This window comes from Martes martes (genome assembly GCF_963455335.1).
Source record: "Martes martes genome assembly, chromosome: 16".
Lineage (NCBI taxonomy): Eukaryota > Metazoa > Chordata > Mammalia > Carnivora > Mustelidae > Martes > Martes martes.
In genome coordinates this window covers 30163717-30191150 of record NC_137904.1, presented here as the reverse complement: position 1 = coordinate 30191150, position 27434 = coordinate 30163717, and the positions used below count along the sequence as shown (strand labels likewise).

The 27434-nt window shown below is 35.3% G+C and overlaps 1 protein-coding gene across 6 annotated transcripts in view; it reads right to left on the bottom strand.

Moving 5' to 3' along the window:
• BCAS3 (BCAS3 microtubule associated cell migration factor) overlaps nucleotides 1-27434 on the bottom strand; it is a 581171-nt gene that overhangs the window by 363335 nt on the left and 190402 nt on the right. For all 6 annotated transcript variants that reach the window (XM_080825313.1, XM_080825315.1, XM_080825314.1 and 3 more), the window contains exon 14: nucleotides 12970-13103. In XM_080825313.1, coding sequence (XP_080681439.1) covers nucleotides 12970-13103 — 134 coding nt within the window. The remainder of the gene's footprint in view (nucleotides 1-12969; nucleotides 13104-27434) is intronic.

The following is a 27434-nucleotide window of genomic DNA, read 5'->3' as shown; positions in this document are numbered from 1 at the left end:
AAAACCCTTAGTTTGTCTCTTAGAGTCCACAGTCTCTCATGCTTTGTCTACCCCTCCAATTTACCCCAATTCACTGAGCCTGCTTTAAACAATACTGCTGACACTTTGGCGACTGCCAATGTCCTGGCCAAACCTCGTGTGGTTTGCCGTGAGGAAGACCATATACTGGCAGATTGCAGATATCCCTTCTTTTAGGGCTAAGAGCTGCACAAACAAATTACGGCTAGTAACTGAACAATCTAGTTCATTCCCACCCAAGGTAAGATTCCGTCCGCTGATGGTAAGAACTAGAATCAAGCTGCTCATCAAGCCTGTACTGCCCTGCTCTGCACAGTGATTCCCAACTAAATCCATCAATAATAAATGTTTGGGGTTTACATCCCTTCTATTATCCACTGTTTTATAATCACTCAAAGTATATGTGATGTCATAGTTAAAACACACAAACTGAAGGTGTGTTATAGTGTAGTAAATTATATACTATATGTAATATGCTATTATATATAACATATATAGTATATAGCATATACATAAATATACTGTAGATTAGTTGCTTACCTATTAATATGGCTGATAAGGTTCTCAGATATTTGACTCTTTTCACCCTATTTGTTCTATCAAATATTGAGAAAGAACTGTTAAACTCAGGTTTAGGTAGTACATATTTAAATCTTCCTGATAATTTGACTCTTGAACATAATGAAAGATCTCTAGATATAGGCTCTGTCTTAACCTATTTTAGTTGGTATTAATATGGCCAAGTTTTTGACATTATTGTATCTATCATTTGCATGACATATCTTTTTTTTTAAGATTTTATTTATTCATTTGACAGACAGAGATCACGAGTAGGCAGAGAGGCAGGCAGAGAGAGAGGAAAGGAAGCAGGCTCTCTGCTGAGCAGAGAGCCTGATGCGGGGCTTGATCCCAGGACCCTGGGATCATGACCTGAGCCGAAGGCAGAGGCTTTAACCCACTGAGCCACCCAGGTGCCCCGCATGACATATCTTTTAACATGCTTGTACTATCATTATATTAATGTCTCAATATGAAAAGTGAATCTCTAATAGACAATTCCTTTAGACTAAAATACATTAATATTTAATATAATTATTATACTATGGTTGAATTTTGATGTACCATTTAATATCTGGTTTTAGTTTATCCAGTTTCTTGTGCCTCTGTTCCTCCTTGTCTGCCTACTTTTGAATTATCTGAAATCCATGTTAACTGAATTATTGTCTTTTAGGTATAGCACGTTGAACCCTGAAACAGTATAGTTCCATATATCTGCTTCCATGTCAGCACTATAGGTCCATCATGCTATATTTATCGTATGTGTTACATGAACACATGATATAAACCCCAGAAAATGACATAAAAATTTCATATACATAAATAACATCATTTTAACATTCCTATATATTTTTAAATAAATTAAAATGTGGGGGCAACTGCGTGATGGGCATTAAGGAGGGCATGTGATGTGATGAGCACTGGGTGTTATGTGCAACTGACGAATTACTGGACTCTACATCTGAAACTAATGATGTACTGGGTGTTGGCTAATTGAATTTAAATTTTAAAAAAGAAGAAAATTTTAAATGGGGAAAATCATCCTTTCCCATTAGAAACTGACCATTTCTCAGATATGTCATTACTTCTACAAGATCCAAGCTTGCTCTGCTATCATTTCCCTTTACCATAATTTTTATTGTGAATGCACTGGCCTTATTTCTCACTGCTTCATTCTTGAATGATACTATTGCTGGATGGAGAATTTTTGATCGCTTGTATTTTTTTCCTTTCAGTTTTATAATCATTATATTCCACTGCCTTTGGACTTCCATGGTTTCTGATGAGAAGTCACTAATTTGTTGATGTTATTTCCCTATATACAAGGTGCTATTTTCCTCTGGCTATGTTCAAGATTTGTTCTTTACTATGGTTTTCAGAAAGTTGACTACAATGTGTTGTTTTGCGTTTTTTCTAAGATTTTATTTATTTATTTGACAGGGACAGAGAGATCACAAGTGCTCAGAGAGGCGGGCAGAGAGAGGGGGCGAGGCAGGCTCCCCGCCGAGCAGAGAGCCAGACGCAGGGCTCAATCCCAGGACCCCGAGACCACGACCCAAGCCGAAGGCAGAGGCCCAACCCACTGAGCCACCCAGGCACCCCTATGATGTTCTTAAGCTGGGATTTGTCATAGTCAATCCTATTTGGTGTTTCCTAGTCTTTCTGAAGATTTAAACTGCATCTCTCAACAAATTTGGGGGGCTTTCCATCTTTATTTCTTCCTATATTTTTTTCCGCCTCGTTTTCTTTATATCCTCCCTTTACACAGAGATCAAGGTGAATTTTGTCATAGGATGGCTCATATATAGAGTCTCAATCATACCTGATTTGGATAATTTAGATGATGACACTGGAGCTTTTGGGCTAATGATATTATCAAGAGATTTTAGACTTTGAGTAGATGCTGCCATGCACCGAGACTTCTAGGGATTTAGTATGCAGTAAATGTATTTTGTACATGAGGTGATCCTGAATTTGAGGGATCAGAAGGCAGACAGTAGCAAGGTAAACAGTGGCTCAAAAAAAAAGGCATATTCCAATCCTAACCCCTGGAACCTGCATATAGTACATTATAGACCCAAAGAGTGACCATAACTTTATACACCAAAATGACTGATGTATAGATGTTGAGAGTTTATCTTGGATTATAGGTACAGGTACTAAATGTATTCACATATATCCTGTAAGATACACAGAAGAGGAGAAGACATAGAGACGAAAGGAGGAAATGTGATCACAGAGGCAAAGGTTAGAGTGATACAGATGGCTGCAAGGCAAGGACTGCTGACAGTCACTGGAAGCTGGAAAAGGAAAAGAACAGATTCTGCTTAGAGGTTCTAGAGGGAGTGTGGCCTTGCCAACACTTTGATTTTGGACTTGTGGCCTCCAGGATTGTAGGAGAATAAATTTCTGTTATTTTAACTGCCCCCGGCCCAGTTTCATGGTAATTTGTTATGACAACCATAGGAAAGAAATATAATAAATATGGATATCCAGAACAATGTGAATTCTATGTTGTGGACTGCCCAGGACTGGGGTTGCTGGGTGGTATGGTAAGTGTATGTTAAGATTTCAAGAGACTTCTAAACTATTTTCTGGAGTGGCTATACCATTTCACATTCCCAACAGCAACATATGGGAAATCCAGCTCCTCCAACTCACTGACTTCCGAGTGTTCCTTAAAAGGTGTGGTAGATACAAGACAGTTTGTGCCTTTTCATTCTATCACCAGTGTTTTTCAAAGAGCAGATATATTTTGTTTTAATGAACTGTAATTTATCAGTTTTACTTACATGGATTTTGCTATTCAAGTCATCTATGAGAAATCTGTGTCTAACCCACGTCACAAAAGTTTTCTCCTACATTTTCTTCTAAAAGCTTTACCTTAGTGGGTTTCACATTTAAATCTATGATCCAATTTGAGTTCATTTTTATATATGGAATGATGTATGGATTGATGGTCATTTTTTTTTTTTTTTTGCACATAAGTACCCAAGTGGTCCATCACCATTTTTGAAAAGACTAGCCCTTCTCATTTTGCACCTTTGCCAAAAATCAATTGTCTATATGTACAGGAATGTTCCTGGGTTCCCTATTGATCACTGTAACTTTAGTAAATCTCGAAAGCAGGTAATAATATCCCTTCAAATTTGTTTTTCTCTTTCAGTGTTATTTTGCCATTATAAGCTCTATGTATTTACATATGAATTTTAGAAGTAGCTTGTCAATTTCTACCCCCCCCCCCACCAAATCCTGTGGCTCTGTTTGTTTTTTATCCTGCTGGGTTTTTGATGGGGATTGCATTGAATATACAGATCAATCAAATCAACAAATACAATCAACAACATTAAGCATTCTAACTCCAAAACATGGTTTAACTCTCCACTTACTTACATCCTTACTCTGAGCAATGTTTTACAGTTTTAAGGGTACATGTCTTACATATTATAAGTACACATTACACACTATTTTCTACCTTTAACTTTTTAAAAAAATTATCAATTACCTATTGTTTGTTCCTAATATGTAGAGGTGCAACTGACTTCCATATTAATCTAATACCCTGAAACCTAATTAAAATCACTTATTCTAACTATTTTTATAGAATCCAAAAGATTTTCTATACAACCATATCATCTTTAAATAAATATAGTTTTACTTTCTTCCTTTCTCATATGATGGCGGTTCTTTCTGTGGTCTCAGATTTCCTTTGCAGATCTCAGGAGGGTCTGTCTTTGCATTTATCTCTCCAGCACTCTGTCCTAAGAACTCTATGACCTTCACCTCTCAGTATTCTTAGCAATAACTCATCAATGGAGGGAGTCTATCCAGCTCCACTTGGACTCCCCCTTCCTGCACCATGGGCTGGAAAATCTGTCAAGGCAGTAAGCTGGGGCAATCATAGGCTTTTTCTCATTTGCTTCCCATCTCTTAAGGATCACCTCCTTCATGACTTTATGTCCTATGTCTAGGAAAACACTGTTTGTTCTTTCATTGTTTCAGGTAGGAAGGTAAATCCAGTTTCTCTTACTCCAGGTTATTTATGCTGATTTGGGTGTTATCTAGTTGTATCCCTAAGACAAAAGAGCTTGGGATCCTCCTACTCCACCCTCTTCCCACCAACCTCTCTCTCTTAGTCTACAAAGTGAAGGTCCTCATATTAACTCTTTGTCATTTACTGTGCCAGGTTTTTACAAGTATAGTAAGACACATTTTACATCTATTATTTCTGACACTTCCTGAAATAAATGCTATGAAACAGTCTTTGGTCCCATTTTACAGATGAGTAAATGGAAACTTAAGGAAAGTAGAAAATTTGTCCTTGGTCATAGAATTACTAAGCAGTATCCAAGTATATATTGAAGTTGGGGACAGGAAATGGGGAGTGACTGCTAATCAGCAAAAAATTTGTTATAAAAATGTTCTAAAAGTAGATCCTGGTGATGGTTGCATAGCTCTGTGAAGATACTAAAAAAAAAAAAAAAAAAAAAAACCACTGAAATGCACATTTTTTAAAAATGTATTTTATATTCTAAGAATTATATCTCAATAAAGCTAACATTTTGGGGGGAAGGGAACTGATAAAAGTCAAGAGCATAGGGTTACACATAGGACCGTGAGGTTTAGCAAATAAAAATACAGAGAGTCCAGTAAAATTTGAATTTCAATATACATCTAAGTAGGCAATATCTGGACATACTCAGACTAAAATTACCTATTTTTATTTGAACTGACCATTAAATACTATCAATTAAGAATATTAAATAGCTAGATTCTTTTGCCATTAAGAATTAAACCTATAAGCTTACCATTTTATAGGACTATACTATAAAAGTAACACTTACCTCATATGCAAATGTTTCCAAAGCAAGTTGACCATTTACTAAAATTTGCATGTTAAGTACTAAAATGACTTGTACCTGCTTGAGTAAGACATTATGGAAGTATATTAACAAATATTGTAAAGGTTTCACCATATATTCCTGCTGAAAAAGAAGTATTTTTCTAACTGCATATGTGCCTTATGAGGAAAATTACTGTCAGATGCAGAGGATATCCCAAGTCATAGATCACAAAACAACTTAATTCAACATAATTAGATCCACATACTTGAGTTTTTTTCCTTGCCTGATTAAAGTACCCTCAGAGTTTTTGGAAGAATCTAGAATGACATGATTTTGAAGTACTCAAAGACAGTTAGCTAGATCATATGCCATATAGATTTCATAATCAGTGCTAAATTTTATATATTATTTCAAAGTAATTTTCAGTAGAAGCTTACGGAAATTAATTTTATAGTCATTACTTGAGTTTCCTTAGATCTTAATATTTGGTGTTTAGAAATTCCTAATCTTCTAAATTACAGAGTGCGACATCTCTATTTCTAGGTTGGATGTATAGGTAATTAAATGATAAATAATGCTAATGCAAATGATTTACCAAAAAAAGGTGTAAGCAAAAAAAAAAAGTATTAATATTTAAAATAGTAAAATTCTAGGTTATAGCTGAAGTAGGGCATACCAATTACTGGTGAGGACAAAACAGGTATTACAAAAACACAATTAAGAAATCGAATGTGTGGGCACCAGAATGGCAGTCAGTTAAACATCCAACTCTTGGTTTTGGCTCAAGTCATGACCTAAAGGTCATGAGATCCAGCTCTGTGTCAGGCTCTGCACTCAGCATGGAATCTGCTTGAGTTTCCCCCCTCTCTCCCTCTGTTCCTCCCCAACCCTTCCCATCTCTCAAATAAATAAACAAATCTTTAAAAAATAAAACAAAATAAAATGTGCCAGCAGCATAGTTAAATATTGAATCGTCACCTAAAATGGTGATCTACTTAGAAACTTCCATACAAAAGAAACAAAGACGAACAGTAACTAAAATAAGAATAAGCAAGTTTAGATGTGCCAGAAGGTAAGGACATTGTAAGAGAAAAATGGAGATATGTGAAAGGACACACATGTCAAGTTGATAGATGCCACTGAACAAATGTGGGATATCCTGAGCATTAAAATAAACAATCATTGAATGAATATAAGCCATTGAAATAAAATAGGAATCTATTAACCAAATGATATATATAAATAAAAGAAGTGTTACAAATTTGGGGAGGGGAAGGGAAGGGGTATTTACATAATTTAAAATGACTTCTACCCAGGGCACAGAACAGAAGCAGTAGACAAAAATGTCCCACTCCTTGCTGTGAAATGTGTAAACCTGGCGATTCACAGACCTGTACCCCTGGGGATAAAAATACATTATATGTTTATTAAAAAATTTAAAAATTTTTAAAAAGTCCCACTCCTAAACTATCCTTAAAAGAGATATATTTTCATACTTTAAAAGCTGCTGCCTGAGAGTCCAGCTTTCAATTAGCCACTATCTAGATGCTGACTGAGATCCACACATTAACAAAATGAAGGATAAAAAGCCAATGACCATCTCAAAAGATATGGAAAAAGCATTTTAAAATATTTGATTCATAATAAAAACACCCATTCGTGATAAAAACTCTCAATAAAATGAGTATAAAGGAAATGTAACTCAACATAATAAAGGCCATCTATGAGAAGCCCACATCTAACATCACACTCAGCAGTGACCAGCTGAAAGCTTTTCCTCTAAGAGCAAGAACAAACCAAGGATGCACATTCTCACCACTTTTTTCAACATGCTACTGGAAGTCCAAGTCAGAGATATTAGGCAAGAAAAATAAAGAAAGAAATCAGTCAACGTGATATAACAAACACTTCAACAAATGAAAGGATAAAAACCATATGATCATTTCAATAGACACAGAAAAAGCATCTGACAAAGTAAAATATCCATTCATAATAAAAATCAGTTGCAAAATAGGTTGAGGGAACATACCTCAATATAATAAAGGCCATACATGAGAAACCCCACAGCAACATCATACCAAATGGGGAAAAACTGAGAGCTTTGCCCCTAAAATCAGGAACAATATCACCAAGTCCATTCTACCACTTTTACTGGAAGTCCTAGCCATAGCAATCAGACAACAAAAAGGAACAAAAGGCATCTATATGGGTAAGGAAAAAAATAAAACTTTCAAAATTTGAAAATGACATGATACTGTATACAGAAAACCTGAAAGACACCACCAAAAAACTACCAGAATTGATAAATAAATTCACCAAGGTCGCAGGATACAAAAATCAAGTACAGAAATCCATTGCATTTCTATATACTAATAATGAAGCAAGAAAAATAGAAATGAATAAAGCAATCCCATTTACAAATGCACCAAAAATAAGATACCTAGGAATAGACTTAACCAAGAAAGTGAAAGAACAGTACTCCAAAAACTATAAAATACTGATTAAAGAAATCGAACATGACGCAAAGACTGCAAAGACATTCTATGCTAATGGACTGGAAGAACAAATATTGTTAAAATGTCCATACTAGCCAAAGCAATCTACACATTTAATACAATCCCTATCAAAATACCAACAGGATTTTTCACAGAATTAGAACAAATAATCCCAAAATTTGTATGGAGCTACAAAAGATCCCAAATAGCTAAAATAATCTCAAAAAAGAAAAACAAAGCTGATGGTATCACAATTCCAGATTTTAAGTTATACTACAAAGCTACAGTAATCAAAACAGTATGATACTGGCACATAAACAGACACATAGGTCGATGAAACAGAATACAAAACCCAGATATGAACCCACAACTAATCTTTGACAAAACAGGAAAGAACCCAGTGGGAAAAAGACAGTTTCTTCAACAAGTGGTACCGGGAAAACTAGACAGCAACATGCAAAAGAATGAAACTGGACCGCTTTCTTTTACCATATACATAAAAAAACAAAACTCAAAATGGATTAAAGACTTAAATGTGAAGCCTGAAACCATAAAAATCCTAAAAGACAGCATAAGCAGTAATTTCTCTGACATCAGCTGTAGCAATATTTTTCTAGATATGTCTCCTGAGGCAGGGGAATAATATGAAAAATAAACTACTGGGACTATATAAAAGTAAAAAGCTTCTGCACAGCAAAGGAAATAATCAACAAAACTAAGAGGCAACCTAATGAATAGGAGAAAATATCTGCAAATGACATATCCAATAAAAGGTTAGTATTCAGATTATATAAAGAATTTATACAACTCAACATCCAAAAAAAAAACAAAAAAACCCACAAATAATGCAATTAAAAACAGGGCAGAAGACATGAAAGATCTATCTCCAAAGAAGACAGACAGATGGCCAACAGACACACGAAAAGATGGTCAACATCACTCAGAATCAGGGAAACACAAATCAAAACTACAATGCACTACCACCTCCCACCCGTCAGAAGGGCTAAAATCAAAAATGCAAGAAACAATAGGTATTGGCAAGGATGTGGAGAAAAAGGAACCTTTTACACTGTTGGTAGGAATGCAAACTGGTGCAGCAACTCTGGAAAATAGTATGGAGGTTTCTCAGAAATTTAAAAACAGAATTGCCCTACAATCCGACAATTGCACTAGTGGGTGTTTACCCAAAGATATAAAAACACTAATTCAAAGGGCTACATGCACCCTTATATTTATTGCAGCATTATTTACAACAGCCAAACTACGGAAGCAGCCCAAATGCCCATTAATTGATGATTAGATAAGGTATCTCTCTCTTTCTCTCTCTCTCTCTCTCACAAACACACCACACCACACACACACACACACACACACAGTGGAATATTATTCAGTCATTAAAAAGAATGAAATCGTGTCATTTGCAATGCCATGGATGAAGCTAGAGAATATAATGCTAAGTGAAATAAGTCAGTCCAAGAAAGACAAATACCATATGACTTCACTCATGGGTGGAATTTAAGGAAAAAAAGCAAATGATCATAGGGGAAAAAAATAGAGAGAGGCAAACCAAGAAACAGCCTCTTAACTACAGAGAACAAACTGATGGTTACCAGAGCAGAGGGTGGCAGGATGGGTCAAACAGCTGATGAGGATTAAGGAGTGCACTTGTCATGATAAGCACTGGATTATTAAAATAAAAATTTAAAAACAATTAAAAGAGAAAAATCATAAGAAAGAGAAACTACATTTACAGTACTTATCAAAATAAATCCACTTATGAGTGGACCATGAAGTTCAAACGCATGTGGTTCAAGCATTAGCTATATTTGTTGTAAGATTCAGGTCACTAGAAAACCCAGAAATGAACCCACAACTATATGGTCAATTAACCTTCAACAAAGCAGGAAAGAACATTCCGTGGAAAAAAGTCTCTTCAACAAATGGTGTTGGGAAAACTGGACAGCAACATGCCAAAAGAATGAAACTGGAACACTTTCTTACACCAAACACAAAAATAAATTCAAAATAGATGAAAGACCTAAATGTGAGACAGGAAACCATCAAAATTCTAGAGGAGAACATAGGCAGTAACCACTCTGACATCTGCTACGGCAACTTCTTACTTGTTATATAGTAACTTCTACATAACAACCATATAGTTGGATGTTGCCACATAGTAACTTCTTACTATGTCTTACTAAGTAAGACATATCTTACTAGATATGTCTCCTCAGGCAAGGGAAACAAAAGCAAATATAAACTATTGGGATTTCATCAAGATAAAAAGCTTTTCGTCAAGATAAGATAAAAAGCTTTTGGGTAATGGTATTAAGGGGGGGAGTTTGTGTTGAGTACTGGGTGTTACATGTAAGTGATGAATCACTAAATTCTACTCCTGAAATCAGTATTACCCTATATGTCAACTAACTAGAATTTAAACAAAAATTTTTTTAAAAAATTGTAATTTGATAAAGTTAAAAAAAAAAGATAAAACCTGCACAATGAAGGAAACAAACAAAACTAAAAGGCAACCTTTGGAAGGGGAGAAGATATTTGCAAATGACATATCTGATAAAGGATTAGTATCCAAAATCTATAAAGAACTTATAAAACAACACCCAAAAAACAAATAACCCAGTGAAAAATGGGCAGAAGGCATGAACAGACATTTTTCCAAAAAAGACACACACATGAAAAGATGCTCAACATCACTCAACATTAGGGAAATACAAATCAAAACTACGATGCGATACCACCTCATGCCTGTCAGAATGACTAAAATTAACAACACAGGCAGGTGTTGGTGGGAATGCAAACTGGCGCAGCCACTCTAGAAAACAGTATGGAGGTTCCTCAAAAAGTTAAAAATAGAACTACCCTACAATCCAGCAATTACACTATTGGGTATTTACCCAAAGGAAACTGATTCCAAGGAACACATGAACCCAAATGTTTACAGCAGCATTATCAACAATGGCCAAATTGTGGAAAGAGCCCAATGTCCATCAGCTGATGAATGGATAAAGAAGATATGGTATATATACACAATGGAATACTACTCAGCCATAAAAAAGAATGAAATCTTGCAATTTGCAATGAGGTGGATGGAGCTAGAGAGTATAATGCTGAAGCAAAATAAATCAGTCAGAGAAAGACAAATACCATATGATTTCACTCATATACGAAATTTAAGAAACAAAACAAATGAACACAGTGGGGAAGAAAAGAAAGGCAAACCAAGAAATAGACTCTTAACTATAGAGAATAAACTGATGGTTATCAGAGGACAGGTGGGGGAATGGGTTAAATGGATGATGGGGATTAAGAAGGGCACTTGTGATGAGCACCAGGTGTTATATGTAAGTGCTGAATCACTAAATTCTACACCTGAAACTAATATTACACTGTATGCTAATTAACTGCAATTTAAATAAAAACTTTTTAAAAATCGGTCACATTTTGAATGAAGAACTTCCCACATTTTAGATTTGGCTGGCTGTATTCTCATGGTATTGTTTAACTTACCTATCTCTGTCTTTTATGTAAAGTACTAATTACATCTAGGGGCTGAATTGGATTCAGGTTTAATTTAGAAGACTGGGCAGAAATAGTTCATAGATAATATTGTATACATCCTATTACATCAAATCAGGAAGTACATGATATCTGACTGTTCCACTTTGGTAATTTAAGACTCATCAGCTAAAACTAAATACAGATGATAACTGCCTAAATCCATTGTTTCATTAGGGGTAGTAACAATGGTGATTCTTAAAATTCTGACTTTTTTTTAATTGAGGTATAACTGACATACAACATTCTATTAGTTTCAGGTGTACAACATAATGATTCAATATGTGTATATATTACGAAATGATCACTACACTAAATCTAAATTCTAACATTTTTAATACTGGAATTCTTCCATAAAGAAAAACTCTCCCTCACCAACTATTCAGTTATCTTATTAAATTGAAATAAGGAAGACAAGGTACATGCTTTAGTTATCAATTTTCAAAATAATGAAAATTGTTAGTAAACAAGCATCCTACACTTATGTCCAATACTTCCTTTTTAAGTATCATTACAAACTCATAGATTTCTATATATTTAAGATGTTTCATTCTATGATAGAAAATTTTAATGGAAACTTATGATAAACAGCATTTTCGACTACTGGGAAAGGATAGACTAGGTAATAAGTGGCGATGGGTCAATGAGCTCTTAGGATAAAGGATATACAGTGGCACACGGTAAACGCATAACCACAAGCTCTGGGAAACCAAAGAATGAACAATTGGAATTTTAGCCTATTAAGTATCTCAGTATCTACCAAGTGACATTAAGAGTACATGTAAAAGCACTTAGCATGGTACCTAATACAAATAGTAAGTTATATCTGTGGGTGTGCGTGTGGATGTGTGTGTGGATGTTGTGGGGATGTGTGTATACATGCATGCCCATACATGCATGCACAGTGACGTGTTGCTAAGCGTTAAAAACTGGCTCCATAAGAAAAAAAAATAGTTCTGACTTGCAGTGTTTGTCAATTTCCATTAAACACTCCTAACACAGATGCAACGTCACTACAGCCAGAGCTGGGAACAAATGTACACAACTCATTCTCACTATACCACCGAATATTATCCATAGAGTCATACGTTATAAAATGCAATTATTTTTGTATATATATGAATATGTGCTTACATGCATATGTGTGTGCGTGTGCATGTATGCAAGTATATAAAACCAAAACACACAAAAAAGACCTGCAGAGATATCTAATGGATGACGGGGTTTTCCCCAGTGGGGAAGGGGGGGTGGGAGAGAAGGAGATGGTATAGGGTAGGAGGAGAAGGATAAATAGAATTTTTGTTTTATCAAGTTCACTGACTTGTTCACTTATGCTTATGTATTTACTGGGTCAAAATAGGGTATTTTATGTTCTCAATAACATTAACATTAGCCACAAATAAACAGCTTCATCAGATGTCATATTACACACACATACACACACACACACACAAACACCTTCTAAAAAATATACAACTTACTTTGGCTTCAGTTTCTCCTCTGTGAAGAGTATACAGATGATGGACAGCACTTTGTGATGAAGACCAAGGATGAGTCAGAATTTGGAAGACATGAAAGTCATGGCCAAGGGTGTCTGTTGTGACTAGAAGCATTCCTGAAAGACACACCAAAAAGAGAGTAAAAATAAAAACAATTAGGCATGTGGATGAAATATTTTCACAAAGTATTCATTATGCTTTTTTAAAATTTTTTTTTAAGAGTCTACCTATTTATTTGACAGAGAGAGATCACAAGTAGACAGAGAGGGAGGCAGAGAAAGCAGGCAGAGAGAGAGAGGAGGAAGCAGGCCCCCCCGCTGAGCAGAGAGCCCAATGCGGGGTTTGATCCCAGGACCCTGAGATCATGACCTGAGCCAAAGGCAGAGGCTTAACCCACTGAGCCATCCAGGCACCCCTCTTTATGCTTTAAAGTACTACCGATGGAAAAAAAAAAAAGGACCAAAGATGTAAAAAACTTCTCCCAATTAAAAAAAAATACAACATCTTTCTTCTGTATGAGCCTTCATGCCACATCAGTATACATCAGTATACATTTAGTGAGGACACTAATTGTAGAAGTTTTCTGATGTTCCCGTATGCCTAGTAGAGAAAGGGTTACCAAGAGTTCTCAAACATTTTAAAACAGCCAATGTGATAACAAAAAAAATGTGAAAATAACTTCTCTCCATGAAACTAAAACCTGCTCCCACTTTTTACCATTTTTCAAAACCTGAATTTTGAGTTTCAGTTTATCTACAATACCCTACCCTTAACTCACCAGTTTAAAATGTGTCTCTACCCTGGCACAACATTTATCCAAACTGCTTATAGTGTCTCACAGAACAAGTTTTTAATTTTGACAAAATATCTCGGTGAAGAACTCTTTCCCTAATCCACGATCACAAATATTTTGTTTTCTGGTAAAATTTTCAGAGTTTTATATTTTACATATGGGTCTATCATTCATTTTGAGTTAATTTTTGTAAAAAGCATGAGGTATCACTCAAAGGAACCTTTTTTGGAAATGATGTTCAATTGTTCCAGCAAGATTTCTTCCAGAAACTATTCTCTATCCACTGAATTCTTTATCCTTTATTTTTTTAATCTATCATCAATTTGTCAAATATCAACTGGCTATATCTGCATTGGTCTTTTTCTGGAATTATTATTCTAGTCCATCAATTTCATCTATAGTCATCTATACTCTCATTAATACAACACTTTCTTCACTACTGTAACTTTATAGTAAATCTTGAAATCAGGTTAAAACCTTTTCAACATTATTTTGGCTATTCCAATTCCTTTCCAAACACAGAATCAGATTTTGATATTTTTAAAAATTCCTAGGATTTTTTGGGAGGATTATATTAAGTCTATAAATCAATTGACTATGATGGACATCTTAACAATAGAGTCTTCTGACCTAGGAACACTTCACATTTCTTAACATATATCTTCTTTAATGACTTTTTTTCCCTTGGTCAGCACACAAATTGTAAATATATTTTCTTGGATCCATTATAAATGGTATTCTTTATTTTATCTCAATTATCAATTTTTCCCTGCTGATACATAGACATAAAATTGACATTTTTTATATTCTGCCAGCTCTAGCAAAGGTTTCTTTGTAGATTCCATGGAATTTTCTTTACAGAATATCATGTAGTATGTGACTAGACATAATTTCTTCCTTTCCAAACTACACGCCTTTTTCTCTTTTTCTTCACTCACTACATTTGCTGAGGAAAACAGGACTGGTAGAAGCAATATTCATAACTTCAAATTCTAAGACAAGTATTCAATCTTTAAGTATGATTTTAGCTGTAGGATTTTTTATAAATGCCCACTATCAACTTAAGGATGTTCCTTTCTAGTCCTAGTTTGTTGAGAGCTTTTATAATGAATGAAATGTTGAATTTTGTCCAGGGTTTTATACCTGTGAGATGATTATGTGGTCTTCTTCTTTACTCAATTAATACGGCGAATTTTACTAATGACTGATTATCAAATGTTGACCAAGCCGTGCATTCCTAGGATAAGCTCCACCTGGTCAAAATCCTTTATTATATGCTGCCAGATTCAATTAGCTAATGTTTTAAGATTTTCATGATGTGTTCCTGAGGGATATTCATTTGTAGGTTTCTAATCATGTATTTATCTGTTTTTAGAATCAGGGTAAAGCTGGTCCTATTGTAAAAGGTTCCTTATATTCTTATTTTCTAGAAGAGATTAGGGAAAAGTGCTATTTTTTTTTCTAAAGATTTTATTTATTTATTTGACAGACAGAGATCACAAGTAGGCAGAGAGGCAGACAGAGAGAGAGGAAAGGAAGCAGGCCCTCTGCCGGGCAGAGAGCCCGATGCGGGGCAGAGAGCCCGATGCGGGGCTCGATCCCAGGACCCTGGGATCATGACCTGAGCCGAAGGCAGAGGCTTTAACCCACTGAGCCACCCAGGTGCCCCGGGAAAAGTGCTATTATTTCTTACCTAGATGTTTAGTAGAATTTGCCAGTGGGCCTTTCTGTTGTTGAACACTCAAGAATATTTTTAATTTAATTTCTTTGTAATTTAAATTTTATTACTTTAAAATGGAAAATTTGAGTGTTTAATTTAAATGTTCTTCTTGGGTGAATCACTTTCTGTAACTCAAGGAAATGGCCGGGTCTTTGGTGATGTCCACTTTTTCATTGAGATTATCAACAATTTGTTTTCTCTCTCTCTCTCTCTCTCTCTCTCTTTTTTTTTTTTTTTTTTGCTCATTCTAGCTAGATGCTTTCAAGGATATTTATTTGGGTGTCGCAGAGATTCTTTTTTCTTTCTTTTTTTTAAAAAGATTTTACTTGTGGGGCGCCTGGGTGGCTCAGTGGGTTAAAGCCTCTGCCTTCGGCTCGGGTCATGATCCCAGGGTCCTGGGATCGAGCCCCGCATCAGGCTGTCTGCTCAGCAGGGAGCCTGCTTCCCTTCCTCTCTCTCTGGCTGCCTCTCTGCCTACCTGTGATCTCTGTCTGTCAAATAAATAAATAAAATTTTAAAAAAAAAAGATTTTACTTGTTTGAGAGAGAGAGCACAAGTTGGGGCATGGTTGGGAAGGGGGAAGCAGACTCCCCGCCAAGCAGGGCACCTGATGTGGGGCTAAATCCCAGTACCCTGAGATCATGACCTGAGCCAAAGGCAGACACTTAACCAACTGAGCCACCCAAATGCCCCAACTGTCACTGATTTTCTTTCAATTTCATTGATTTCTCCTATATTCCTCTTTCTGCTATTAGTATATTCTGTTACTATTTCCTTCATTCTCCTTAGTTTTATTTGCTTTCTTTTCTCCACTTTTCTTTTTTTAAATTTACATGAACTCACCACCCTGAGATCAAGAACTGAGCTGAGATCAAGAGTCAGATACTTAACGACTAAGCCATTAAGGTACCCCCTTTTTCAACTTTAAGGGAAGCTTAGATTATTGTTTCAGGAACTTTCTTCTTTTTCAGAATACCATATATTAGTATAAATTTCCCTATAAACCTGCTTTAAAATGGAATGAATTCCAAAAATTTGATACTGCCTTTTTTTTTTTACATTCAGTTCTAAATGTTTTCTAAATATTTCCTCTTTACTCGTGGGATATTTAATATGTTCTTAAGTTTTTCCAAGTATTTGGGTATTTTTCAGGTATCTTTCACATACTGATTTTTAGTTTAATTCCATTATGACAAGGAATTTGTTAAACCTTATTTTATATGAGACTATACTAGAGTCCCACATACACTTGAACACCTGCAGTGTTATAAAGGTCAGTTAATTCAAGTTTATTGATAGTGTTGATAGGATCTTCCTATCCTTACTGACTGCCTACTTTCTTGTTCTACCACCACTAAGCAGAACTGAACATCTCCAAGTATAATTGTGGATATGTCTATTTTTTTCAGTTATATAAGCTCCCTAAATTTTTTTAAATGTTTTATTTCTTTTCAGTGTAACAGTATTTATTGTTTTTTCACCACACCCAGTGCTCCATGCAATCCGTGCCCTCCCTAGTACCCACCACCTGGTTCCCCCAACCTCCCACCCCCTGCCCCTTCAAAACCCTCAGGTTGTTTTTCAGAGTCCATAGTCTCTCATGGTTCACCTCCCCTTCCAATTTGCCTCAACTCCCTTCTCCTCTCCATCTACCCTTGTTTAGACCTTTTTTTTTTTTTTTAAGTCAATACACATTTAGGATTATTAGGACTTCTTGGTGAACAGCCTTTTTTTTTTTTTAAGATTTTATTTATTTACTTGACAGAGATCACAAGTAGGCAGAGAGGCAGAGAGAGAGAGGAGGAAGCAGGCCCCCCGCTGAGCAGAGAGCCAGATGCGGGGCTCGATCCCAGGACCCTGGGATCATGACCTGAGCCGAAGGCAGAGGCTTTAACCCACTGAGCCACCCAGGTGCCCCTGAACAGCCTCTTTTATCGTGATGTCCCATTTTAACCCTGGTATTTTCCTTGTTCTGAAGTCTACTTTTTCTGATACTGATACCATCATTCTAGCTTTGTTCTGATTGGTTCACACATGGTATATGCTTTTCCATTCTTTCACTTTTAAAATCAATATAAATATATTTAAAATGACTTTGTTTTAGACAATAATTGAGGTCTAATTTGGGTTTTTGGTTTTTTTAATCCAATTCTGGACTTTTTAAGTTGGTGTTTGTACTTCATTCACATTTAGCCTAACTTACTTGTAGGGTTGAGTTTATAGCTACAATTTTATTATTTTTTTTATTATTTTTCTGACGGTTTCCTTGCTTTTGTTGTTTCTCTGTTCTTGCTTCCTTCCCTTTTTCTAGATAATTTCAATACTTTTAATATCCAATTTTAATTTTTCTATTATCTTTTTAAATATCTCTCTTACCTTACATTTCTGTCGGTTATTCCAGGGACTATAGTACATACATCCAAATTTGTGCATGTTTATTTATATTTTGTCCAGAATTTATATTTGTTTTCTGTGGGAAGAATGGTTTATTGGCTCACTCTGCTATGCCAAAAGCAGAATCACATTTTTTAACTCTTAAAATTTTTCTTGGTTGAAAAAAATGTTATGAAAGCATATTAAGTGCTAGTGGGAAGATTAAGGTAGCCATTTAAATGAAAAGATGAAGTATATGTGAGTTTGCTATCTACCTGGCTAATATAAGGTACAACTCTAGTCACTACGTTAAATTAAAAAATACCATACTAGATGCCAGTGTTCTGACTACTTCCAAGAGAATACATTTTAGATGAGGAAAAGTGTCATTTACTGAGCTCTACTTCAAATGTTTAACAGTTTATATAACATTGCCTCCCACTCTGCACCCAACTATGGTCATGAAGTCACCGACATATTTTATATTCTTTCCATATTATTGTTGTTATCCAAACAATAAATTTCTAAGGTTGGGCATGAATGCTTAGTTATCCTTTTGTGGACAATACTTCTTCACTCCTCCTAGTTTTTGCTGAGTTATACTAAGTCTGAATTATCACAGTTCTGCTCCTGTGTTCTGATTTCACTTTTCCACAACAAAATGATTTTCTGCACATGACAAACAATTCAATGGAAACATTCTGACAGGAAAATGATGTACTTATAATACAAATATATGACTCACCTACTGAAGATAAACTCCATTTCTTTTAGAATCATATCAATATTTTACTCATAATAAGAACTCCAAGTCAAGTTAGCCAAATCAAGACAATCAGCCAAATCAAGACAATTACTGTTTCACATGTAAATGACAATCACAAATAAACACTTTTCAATATGCTCCCAGCTTTTCAAACTGACATTAACATCTGTCTAGTTTCTAATATCTGAAACGAATTCCAATTTTTAGAGAAATAGGCCACTGAAAATTTATCTTTACTATCTTCTGTGTATCCTCTCAAGTAGTGCCTGGGTGGCTCAGTCAGTTAAGTGGCTGCCTTTGGCTCAGGTCATGATCTCGGGGTTCTGAGATTGAGCCTTGCGTAGGGCTCCCTGCTCAGTGAAAAGTCTGCTTCTCCCTCTCCTTCTGCCCCTCCCTCTGCTCATGCTCACTAGCTTGCTCTTGCTCTCTCTCAAATAAATAAAATATTTTTTTAAAAAGGTTTTCTTTTCCCACTTCCCCATGGAAGTGTGGCTTCTATAATCTACCAATGAGCTTTTTTTAATAAAATTTTAAAATAGTTAAAAAAAAATTGGGAGAGCATAGAGGAAAGGAAGAAATAAATAACTAGTAATAGTACTATACCATCATGTGCTTCCTTTTAATTTATAATTTCCTCTTTTGCACACATTCTGCTGGGAGAAATGACATGCTTTTTTTTTTTCTAGAAAACAACTTAAAAAGCCGATATACATAAAAGGAAAAACTTGTACAGAGTAGACTGTGGCTTGAGAACTATTTATGCAGCATCAGAAGACTAAACCAGACTCTAGCCTGGCCATAAACTAAACCCACGCCCCAAATGAGGTGCCAAGCCACAAAAAGCATTTGCGTCATCTGGGAATACAAGGAAAAGAACGACTTCTAATTATAGGGCCTGGAAGCGGAAGCTTAGAGTGATTAGCTGTTTAGACGCTGTTGTGTGTTTATCTGGAAGCTTCCTCTCCCTCACTCTCAGCCTCAAGTTTGATAGATGAGCGTTAGCATTAGAGGGTGGGGACTGAAGCTGCTGATGGTACATGGCGTTCTCCAAAATCTGAGGTAGCTGGAGACTGAACATTACGGCTTCTGCGGCCTCATAACAACATAAATCTTTTCAACTGGGCGTCAGCTGGTTAGCCCAAAAGGCAAAATTAAAGAGTAGCAAACCTCTACTAGGCATATGCTATAAAATCTTGGAAACATGAGTAGGTATGTCTTTTTTACCATATCCTATTTATAACACCTCCCTAATTGTATGGTTCTTTATCACGTGCACACATATGAACTGGAAAACAAATTACTGGCTATTCACACTCTCTTCCAAAAAGAGATATAAACACTGATCTGCTGGGGCAAACAGAAATCATTACAGGAATTCAAAATGTATCACTCATAAAATAATTTTACATTTTGGTATTAATTCTTGTGAATTTAATACTTCCCCATCAATACCTGTACAGATTAAAACTTATAAATTATTTAAATATCTGTCAAAGTTACTAGTCAAATTTGTAAACATAAAAGCAGAAAAACAAAACTTAGTATTGGTAAAAAATCTTTTAGGTCTTCAAATTACATAAAACCACAATAATAACCTATGAAAGTCTGATTCATAGAACCTTTAAACTGAATGTGAATACTTGAAAACAATGGTCTCAAAATTTCCCTGTGGGCAGCACTGATGTTAGCACATTTCTTAAGCTGCTTGAAGATGCTGATAATCAAACTCATCACTGTATTTTTCTACATTTGTGACCCAAGATATATTAAGTCTTTCTTAAATTTAAGCTGAAAATCACTGTTAAAAGCACTGCATTACACACTGTTAGACACACAAAAGACATGATTCACTTTATCCCTTCCTTAAGTTGCATACATCCACGACCAAGATAAATTAGACCAAAATCTCTGTTATGGTTCTTACTCATTTGTTCCATGTGGAAAAATCTAAAATCAATAATTGGTTTTCTAGTTCACTTATTTTATAACTTACTATCTCTATCTTTTTGCATTTTTAGGAATTTCAAGTTAAGTGTCCTAACATCTTCACTGGAACAATTAATTCGTTTTCTTCCTTTCACTTTGCATCATGTAATATTTAGGATTCTGAAGATATCTTTGGCCATATTCAATGGGTTTTTATATTAAATATTCAAATATTCATTATTTTCAATGGTCTTTTCATCCAGGAGACATATAGGAAAGTGGTGCATGTCTATGTATTTTTATTTTTCCAAGTGGTTGAATACATTTTTTGGTCAGATGCCAAAATAGTTTTTAAGCTTTATTAACCTTCATTAATATACAATTTATTTACAATAAATGTACTCATTTTATACAGTGTGATGAGTCTGATAAGCATATACACCTACACTACTGGCATCATCAAGACAGAGCACACGCGAAAAAAATTCTCTTGTGTCCACTTGCCAGTCCATCCCCTCCCCAGTGCGTGGCCCCAGGCAACCACTGACTGGCTTTCTGTCATTATGAATTAATACTGCCTACATTAGAATTCCATGTAAATGGATTCACACAATATCTTGTTAAACCTACTACTGTGGCTAACAGTACTACATTCATTTATTTATATTACTGGGCAGTATTCCATTATACAGATATATGATCATTTATTTGTCCATTCAGCAATTGTTTCTAGTTTTTGGCTACTCTAAAACTAACTCCTAGTAAGAGTCAAAAACAAGTCTGTGCAAACGTGTGTTTTTATTACGTGAATATGTAGGAGTAGAACTGTTGGCTCATATTTATGTTTAACCAGATTAAAAAAAAAACAACCGTGAAAATGTTTATCCAAAGTGGCTGTATCATTTTAACTTTCTCATGAGCTCCATAATTCATTAGCATTTGGTACTGTCAGTCTTTAAAATTCTTAATCATTTCAGTGAGTATTTGGTGATTTCTTATGGTTTTAGTATGCCATATTCCTTGATGACCAATAATGCTGATCAGCTTTTCATGTGTTAAATGGCTATTTGCATATCTTCTTTTGTGACATGATTGTTCAAATCTCTAGCCTATTTTTGTTTTGTCTTTTCATCACACATATCTATTTGTATGTATGATATATGACTATACACATATGTGATACTCTCTCCCAGTTTATGGCACCCCAATTTATTTTCTTAATCATATCTTTCCCAAGGTCCTTACTTTAATGAAGGTCAATTTTATGGTTTGTGTTTGGGTATCCTATCTAAAACATCCTTCTCTATCTCTCCTGGGTCACAATGATATAATCCTTTTGTTTTCTCTTTGAAGGTTTATAGTTTAAGCTTTTAATTTAAATCTATGATTAATTTAGAGTTCATTTTAATGGTGGTAAGTAAAAGTTTGTTTTTTTTTCCCAAGTGGATATCCCAGTTGTTCCAGTACCTGTTGAGACAACTATACTATCCACACTGAATTACTTACTATTTTGGTCAAATATCAAGAAACCGTGTGCATGTGATCAATTCTTGAATTCTATTCCATCCATCTACAACTATATTTGCCCCAAACTATCCTTTCTTGATTACTATACATTTAGAGTAGGCCACTCACCTTTTCCAGATTGAGTCGACTACTGTAGATCCTTTGAATTTCTATATAATTTTGGAAAAAGCTTGTGTTGATTACGTTTGGTTTAACCATTCACTTTAAATAAAGTGAACCATTAGTGGACAATATTAACACTAATAGGATATCAAGGCATAAAGTGATTAAATATTTTTATAAAAATATAATTTTCTTTCACAACTGAATGAGTTTTCTTACCCAGTCATATTGTAGTATCACAACATGGAGGGTCCCTACAATGGCAAATGTAAAATTTTTAGATAAAGTAGAACTGAGAAGATAAGGAAGTATTGTTTGGGAAGATTAATTTGACTCCTAACTTTATTCAGGAAACAACATATCATACAATTTCAGAGTTTTATAACTCTAAGAGCCTTAGAAATAGCATGCCTTACTTCAATTAATAGATATGATTACTGAAACCCACAGTGAGAAAACCAAATTTGAGGGTCTAAAAAGTGTTAGCTTGTGTTGTCTATTATTAGTACCAATACCTTATTGTCCTCAGAGAAAAAATTATAAACACAGATACACACATACAACTATCACAGACAATCACTGCTAAAGGTTTGTAATAAAATATATTTCAAATTGAGGTTAATAGGAATTTGGTAGACAGAGGAGGAGTGAAGTGAAATATCATGAAAAGCAGAAGACAGGAGAAGCAAAGAGGATATGATGCAGATCAGTCTGCTTGGAACAGAAATTTTATGTATTAGGACTATAATATACAATTTGAAGGGTCAATTTGGAAATTAGGTATTTCCAAGGAATGCCATTCAATGTACTTCAGAGATGTGTAAAACAGAACTTTTTAACTTTTTGGGTAGAGCTTATATGGGTCGGGTGTGTGTGTGTGTGTGTATGCGCGCACGCGCGTGCGTGCACGTACCAAGCTATATACTTAACATTCATGCAATCTACATTTTGTAAGCTACAGTTCAGTAAAAATGAAGACAAACCAAAACATAAGGGTAAGAGAACAAGATAAAATTGGTCATTTTATAGAGAGTGAATGGAGAGAGAGAAAAGACAGATGCTAAACAGAGCAGTTAGTTAAAATCCTACCCCTATGCGGCAGGTGGGGGACACAATAAAACCTAAAAAAAAAAGCAACCAGAGAGGGATGCGTAAGAAATACAGATTCATAGTGAGGGTCAAGAAAGAGGTCAATGAGTCTCAGATGTGCAGCCTGGCCAAATGGGTGGTCAAAGCACCATGAATCATGTATTCCAGAGCATATATATGACACTCTAACAGATTTCAGTCAAAGGTCTAGCAGGGGAGATCAGAAACTATGTAACAAATAGTTATTAGATGACAAATAAAACTGATGATCATTTAACATTTTTATTTTGGGCATATATGCAAATATGTCAAATATTAGCAAATTACCAACAATCTCTGGAAATTAGATTTCATTACCTATCTGCACTATCTCAAAACGTGACTCCTTAATTACGTTTCAGAAAGAATATTCATAAGAACAACCACTGTCACACAACAAAGATTACCGGGCAGGTAGGCACTCTTTGCACAACCTCACTCTACACATCTGTATCCATAATAGATAAGTGTAATGGCTTTTTAGCCTGTCAGAAAGATATGGCTTGTGGAGCGCCTGGGTGGCTCAGTCAGTTAAGCATCTGACTCTTGATTTCAGCTCATGTCATGATCTCAGGGTTGTGAGATCGAGTCCTGTGTCAGGTTCTGCTTGAGGTTCTTTTTCTCTCTCTCTCCTTTCGCTCCTCCCCCACTCTCTCTTTCTCTCTCTCAAGTAAATATCTTTTTTAAAAAAAATGACTTGAATAACGAGATCAAAAACAACTATAACCATCAAAAACTTCCCATAAAACAATCAAAGGAACAAAGGGAAAGCCAAAAGATAAGTTCATTTTATTTTATTTTATTTTAAAGATTTTATTTATTTATTTGACAGAGAACACAAGAAGGCAGAGAGGCAGGCAGAGAGAGAGAGGGAAGCAGGCTCTCTGCTGAGCATAGAACCCAATGCAGGCCTTGATCCCAGGACCCTGGGATCATGACCTGAGCTGAAGGCAGAGGCTTTAACCCACTGAGCCACCCAGGTGCCCCTAGTTCATTTTAAATTAAATAATTTTATTCTCATCTATACTGTTGGTACTCTAAAGTGGCTTTTTTTGTAAAACCCATTATGTTAATTCTGAATACTGATATGGACTTACTGTTTTTAACATGCTCCCTTTCATCATCCATTCCTACACCCAGTCCCCATTCCCATCCCTTCCCACCCTAAGTACCCATCTTATTGGATGTAATGTATGTCCTTTGGAATATATGTATCCTTGAGAAATATTTGCACTGTTTTCAGAGCAATGTTCAAAATAATTAACATATGGCAAGAGTACAGACAAATCTGAATAAGAACACTGAAACAAGCCTGAACCCAGGGGAGCACCAGAGCATTCTAGAGGAGAGGAAATGGGAAGGGACCACAAATATTCAAGCACTTCACTGCTTAACAACCAGTGAAGTTTTCCTGATAAGCAAAAGTTTAATTCACTCTTGGCAACTTTGCATGTATGTACTTGGCTATAAATATTCTTCTTTACCTTCTTCAAAATTTAATACTCAGTTTCTACTGTTATAGTTACATCTGTTACAGGCAGTACAGTGTTACAGATATGTGTGTGTGTGCATGTGTGTGTGTGTATGTTTGCTTCACATTTTACATAGCATACATATATGTATTCTCATCTTTCATTAATCCTTTTAGGGCTAACTGAGCACCTTTGCTTAATTAACTACAAATACTATGGCAGTCATGGTGGAAAAGGAGAAGGGCTCCTCCTTACTAATGGACACCCAGGACCCGGGGCTACATTAGGACATTAATGGGCTTTGGTCATTTTGGCCTTTATGGGCCCTGTCTTCAATGAAAAAATATTTAAAATTGTATTTTATGATTACAGTTGCTGGTTTAAACATATATTAAAGTATCCCATTAGCGTAAAAGTTTGTTTGTTTGTTTGTTTATTTTTGCTTTTAAAAGGAATTAAACATTTTGGTGGGGCCACAATAATAGCACAGGTCCTGGGTATGATGCCTACTGTACTTTATGGTAAGTCAAACCTGCAAAGTTCCCACTGACTCTCATACAAGTCCTGCACCACAATAAATACAGAGCAAAGAGAACACATTCTTCAGGGAGTAATCCATTACATGAGAAAACACGTCATTTTATGAGATGACGATAGAGGAGAGTAACTACAAATCTAGAATGGAAACATCTCTTTCTTGGGGGGGGGGCAATAAACTCTTCAAGCTGCCTCTGCATTGTTAGTGATATAGTATAAGTGACTGGCAGTAATAAACCAGAAGCTGTCAGATGAGAGGAAAAATCTGAAGCCACATAATTCTGTAAATCTAAGGCATTATAGATGTTAATAAAAATCAAGACAAGGTATTTTTCTGACCATTCACTATGATTAATGGGGACAACTCTGTGCAAAAGAAAAGAAATATCCAACCTAAACTTTTTAAATGATTAACCCAAGACCACCATCACCTTTCAATATATAGCATTTAATTAACCAGAAAAATTTCAAGTCTGTTAAAGAGGTACATGTTTAATCTACTTTACTATAGACCCAACATTCATTTTCCTCTTATTAATGGATGGAAAAGCAATTCCCCTGCCAAGGAAGGGCAATTATTTAAAATGTAGATGTGCTGTACTTCACAGCTCTCAGCTACTCAGCTGGCAGAAATAACGCCTCTGGAAAACAGATCAATTATTTACCAAATTAAAGACAACAGGTCTGTTTTAGAAATGTCAGGCTTACTGCATACAGTTGAGTATTTCTTTATTCTGTTTCTAATTTCCAATTTAATTAATAAAAAATACTTGTCTTCTTTTATGTCAAAGACAATATACTTAATAATATACCAATCTAGTGTACTTAGTTACACAAATATGATACATTTTCCATGGGATATTTTTAATATTTATGTTATATATTTCAGTCTTAAGTATATGTGATATGTTTCTTCATTTAATACAATTTGCCACCAGGGATCACTTCCATAATTTATGGGAAAAGACGATTCTTGCTCAAACCACAAATGAGAAATAACTTGGTTTTATTCAACAAATGAGTAATTATGCTGAATTAATGCCTTATCTCTGCCCTGCCAGAGTTTTTCCATGATTATAATGAGAGAAAAGAATAATTAATTAATTTAAGTATTCAGTGTATACTTACTACCAACTATGTGAAAATTACCAGGCTAATAATAAACAATGCCTGGGGACAAAGTAAGAGCTTACCTCTAGCAGAAAACATGTTGAAAGGATGCTCTCAATGGGTATAAGTAAATTTAAACTAGGATGACGTAGGTTAATAATAATAAAAACAATGCCAGCTAAATTTTGTGAGGCCTCACCATATTTTGGTATTGTTTTACACACCATTATCACCCTTCCTTTCACTGATGAGAAAACTGAAGTTCTGGGGGTGATCCAAACAGACTAAGTAACTTGCTCAATTAAGTGGCAAGGTGGGGGGGCATGACATTTTATTTAGAGTCAGGCAGGTCTTCACAAAATGATACTTAAAGTGGGACTCAAGAGATTAAAAAGGAGTTACCCTGGTAAAAGAGGATCTCAGAAGAGGAAAAATGATGTAACATGTTTAAGGAGCTGAAAAATTGTGTGGCTAAATGTTGGAGGGAAAGGGTAGAAGAACAGGTTGAAGCAGTAAAGTTGTGTTTGGCTATAATACTTTTAGACAGCACAATACAAGATGAAGGTATCATGAACATTTAACATTTCTTACAAAATATCTGAGTATCTTAAAATGGAAGTAAACATATGGGGGAAAGTATGACACAACAATCATAAACAGAAGAACCTAGAATTGGGCTGTGACCAAATAAGACTTTTTTAAAAAACTAAGAGTAACTGAATGATTCTTACATGTACTGTTGTAAACTCAGTATTTGTGCAGCCCCAAATTCCTATATTGAAACTCTTAAAAACTCAGGCTATGTGTGGAGATGAGGTCTTTAAGGAAATAATTAAGTTTAAATCGGGAGATAGGGTGAGACCATGATCTGATATGATTAGTGTCCTTATAAGAAGAGCCATCACAAACCCTTGTACACCACTGGTGAGAATGTAAATTGGTGCAACCACTGTGAAAAACAATATGGAAGTTCCTCAAAAAATTAATAATAGA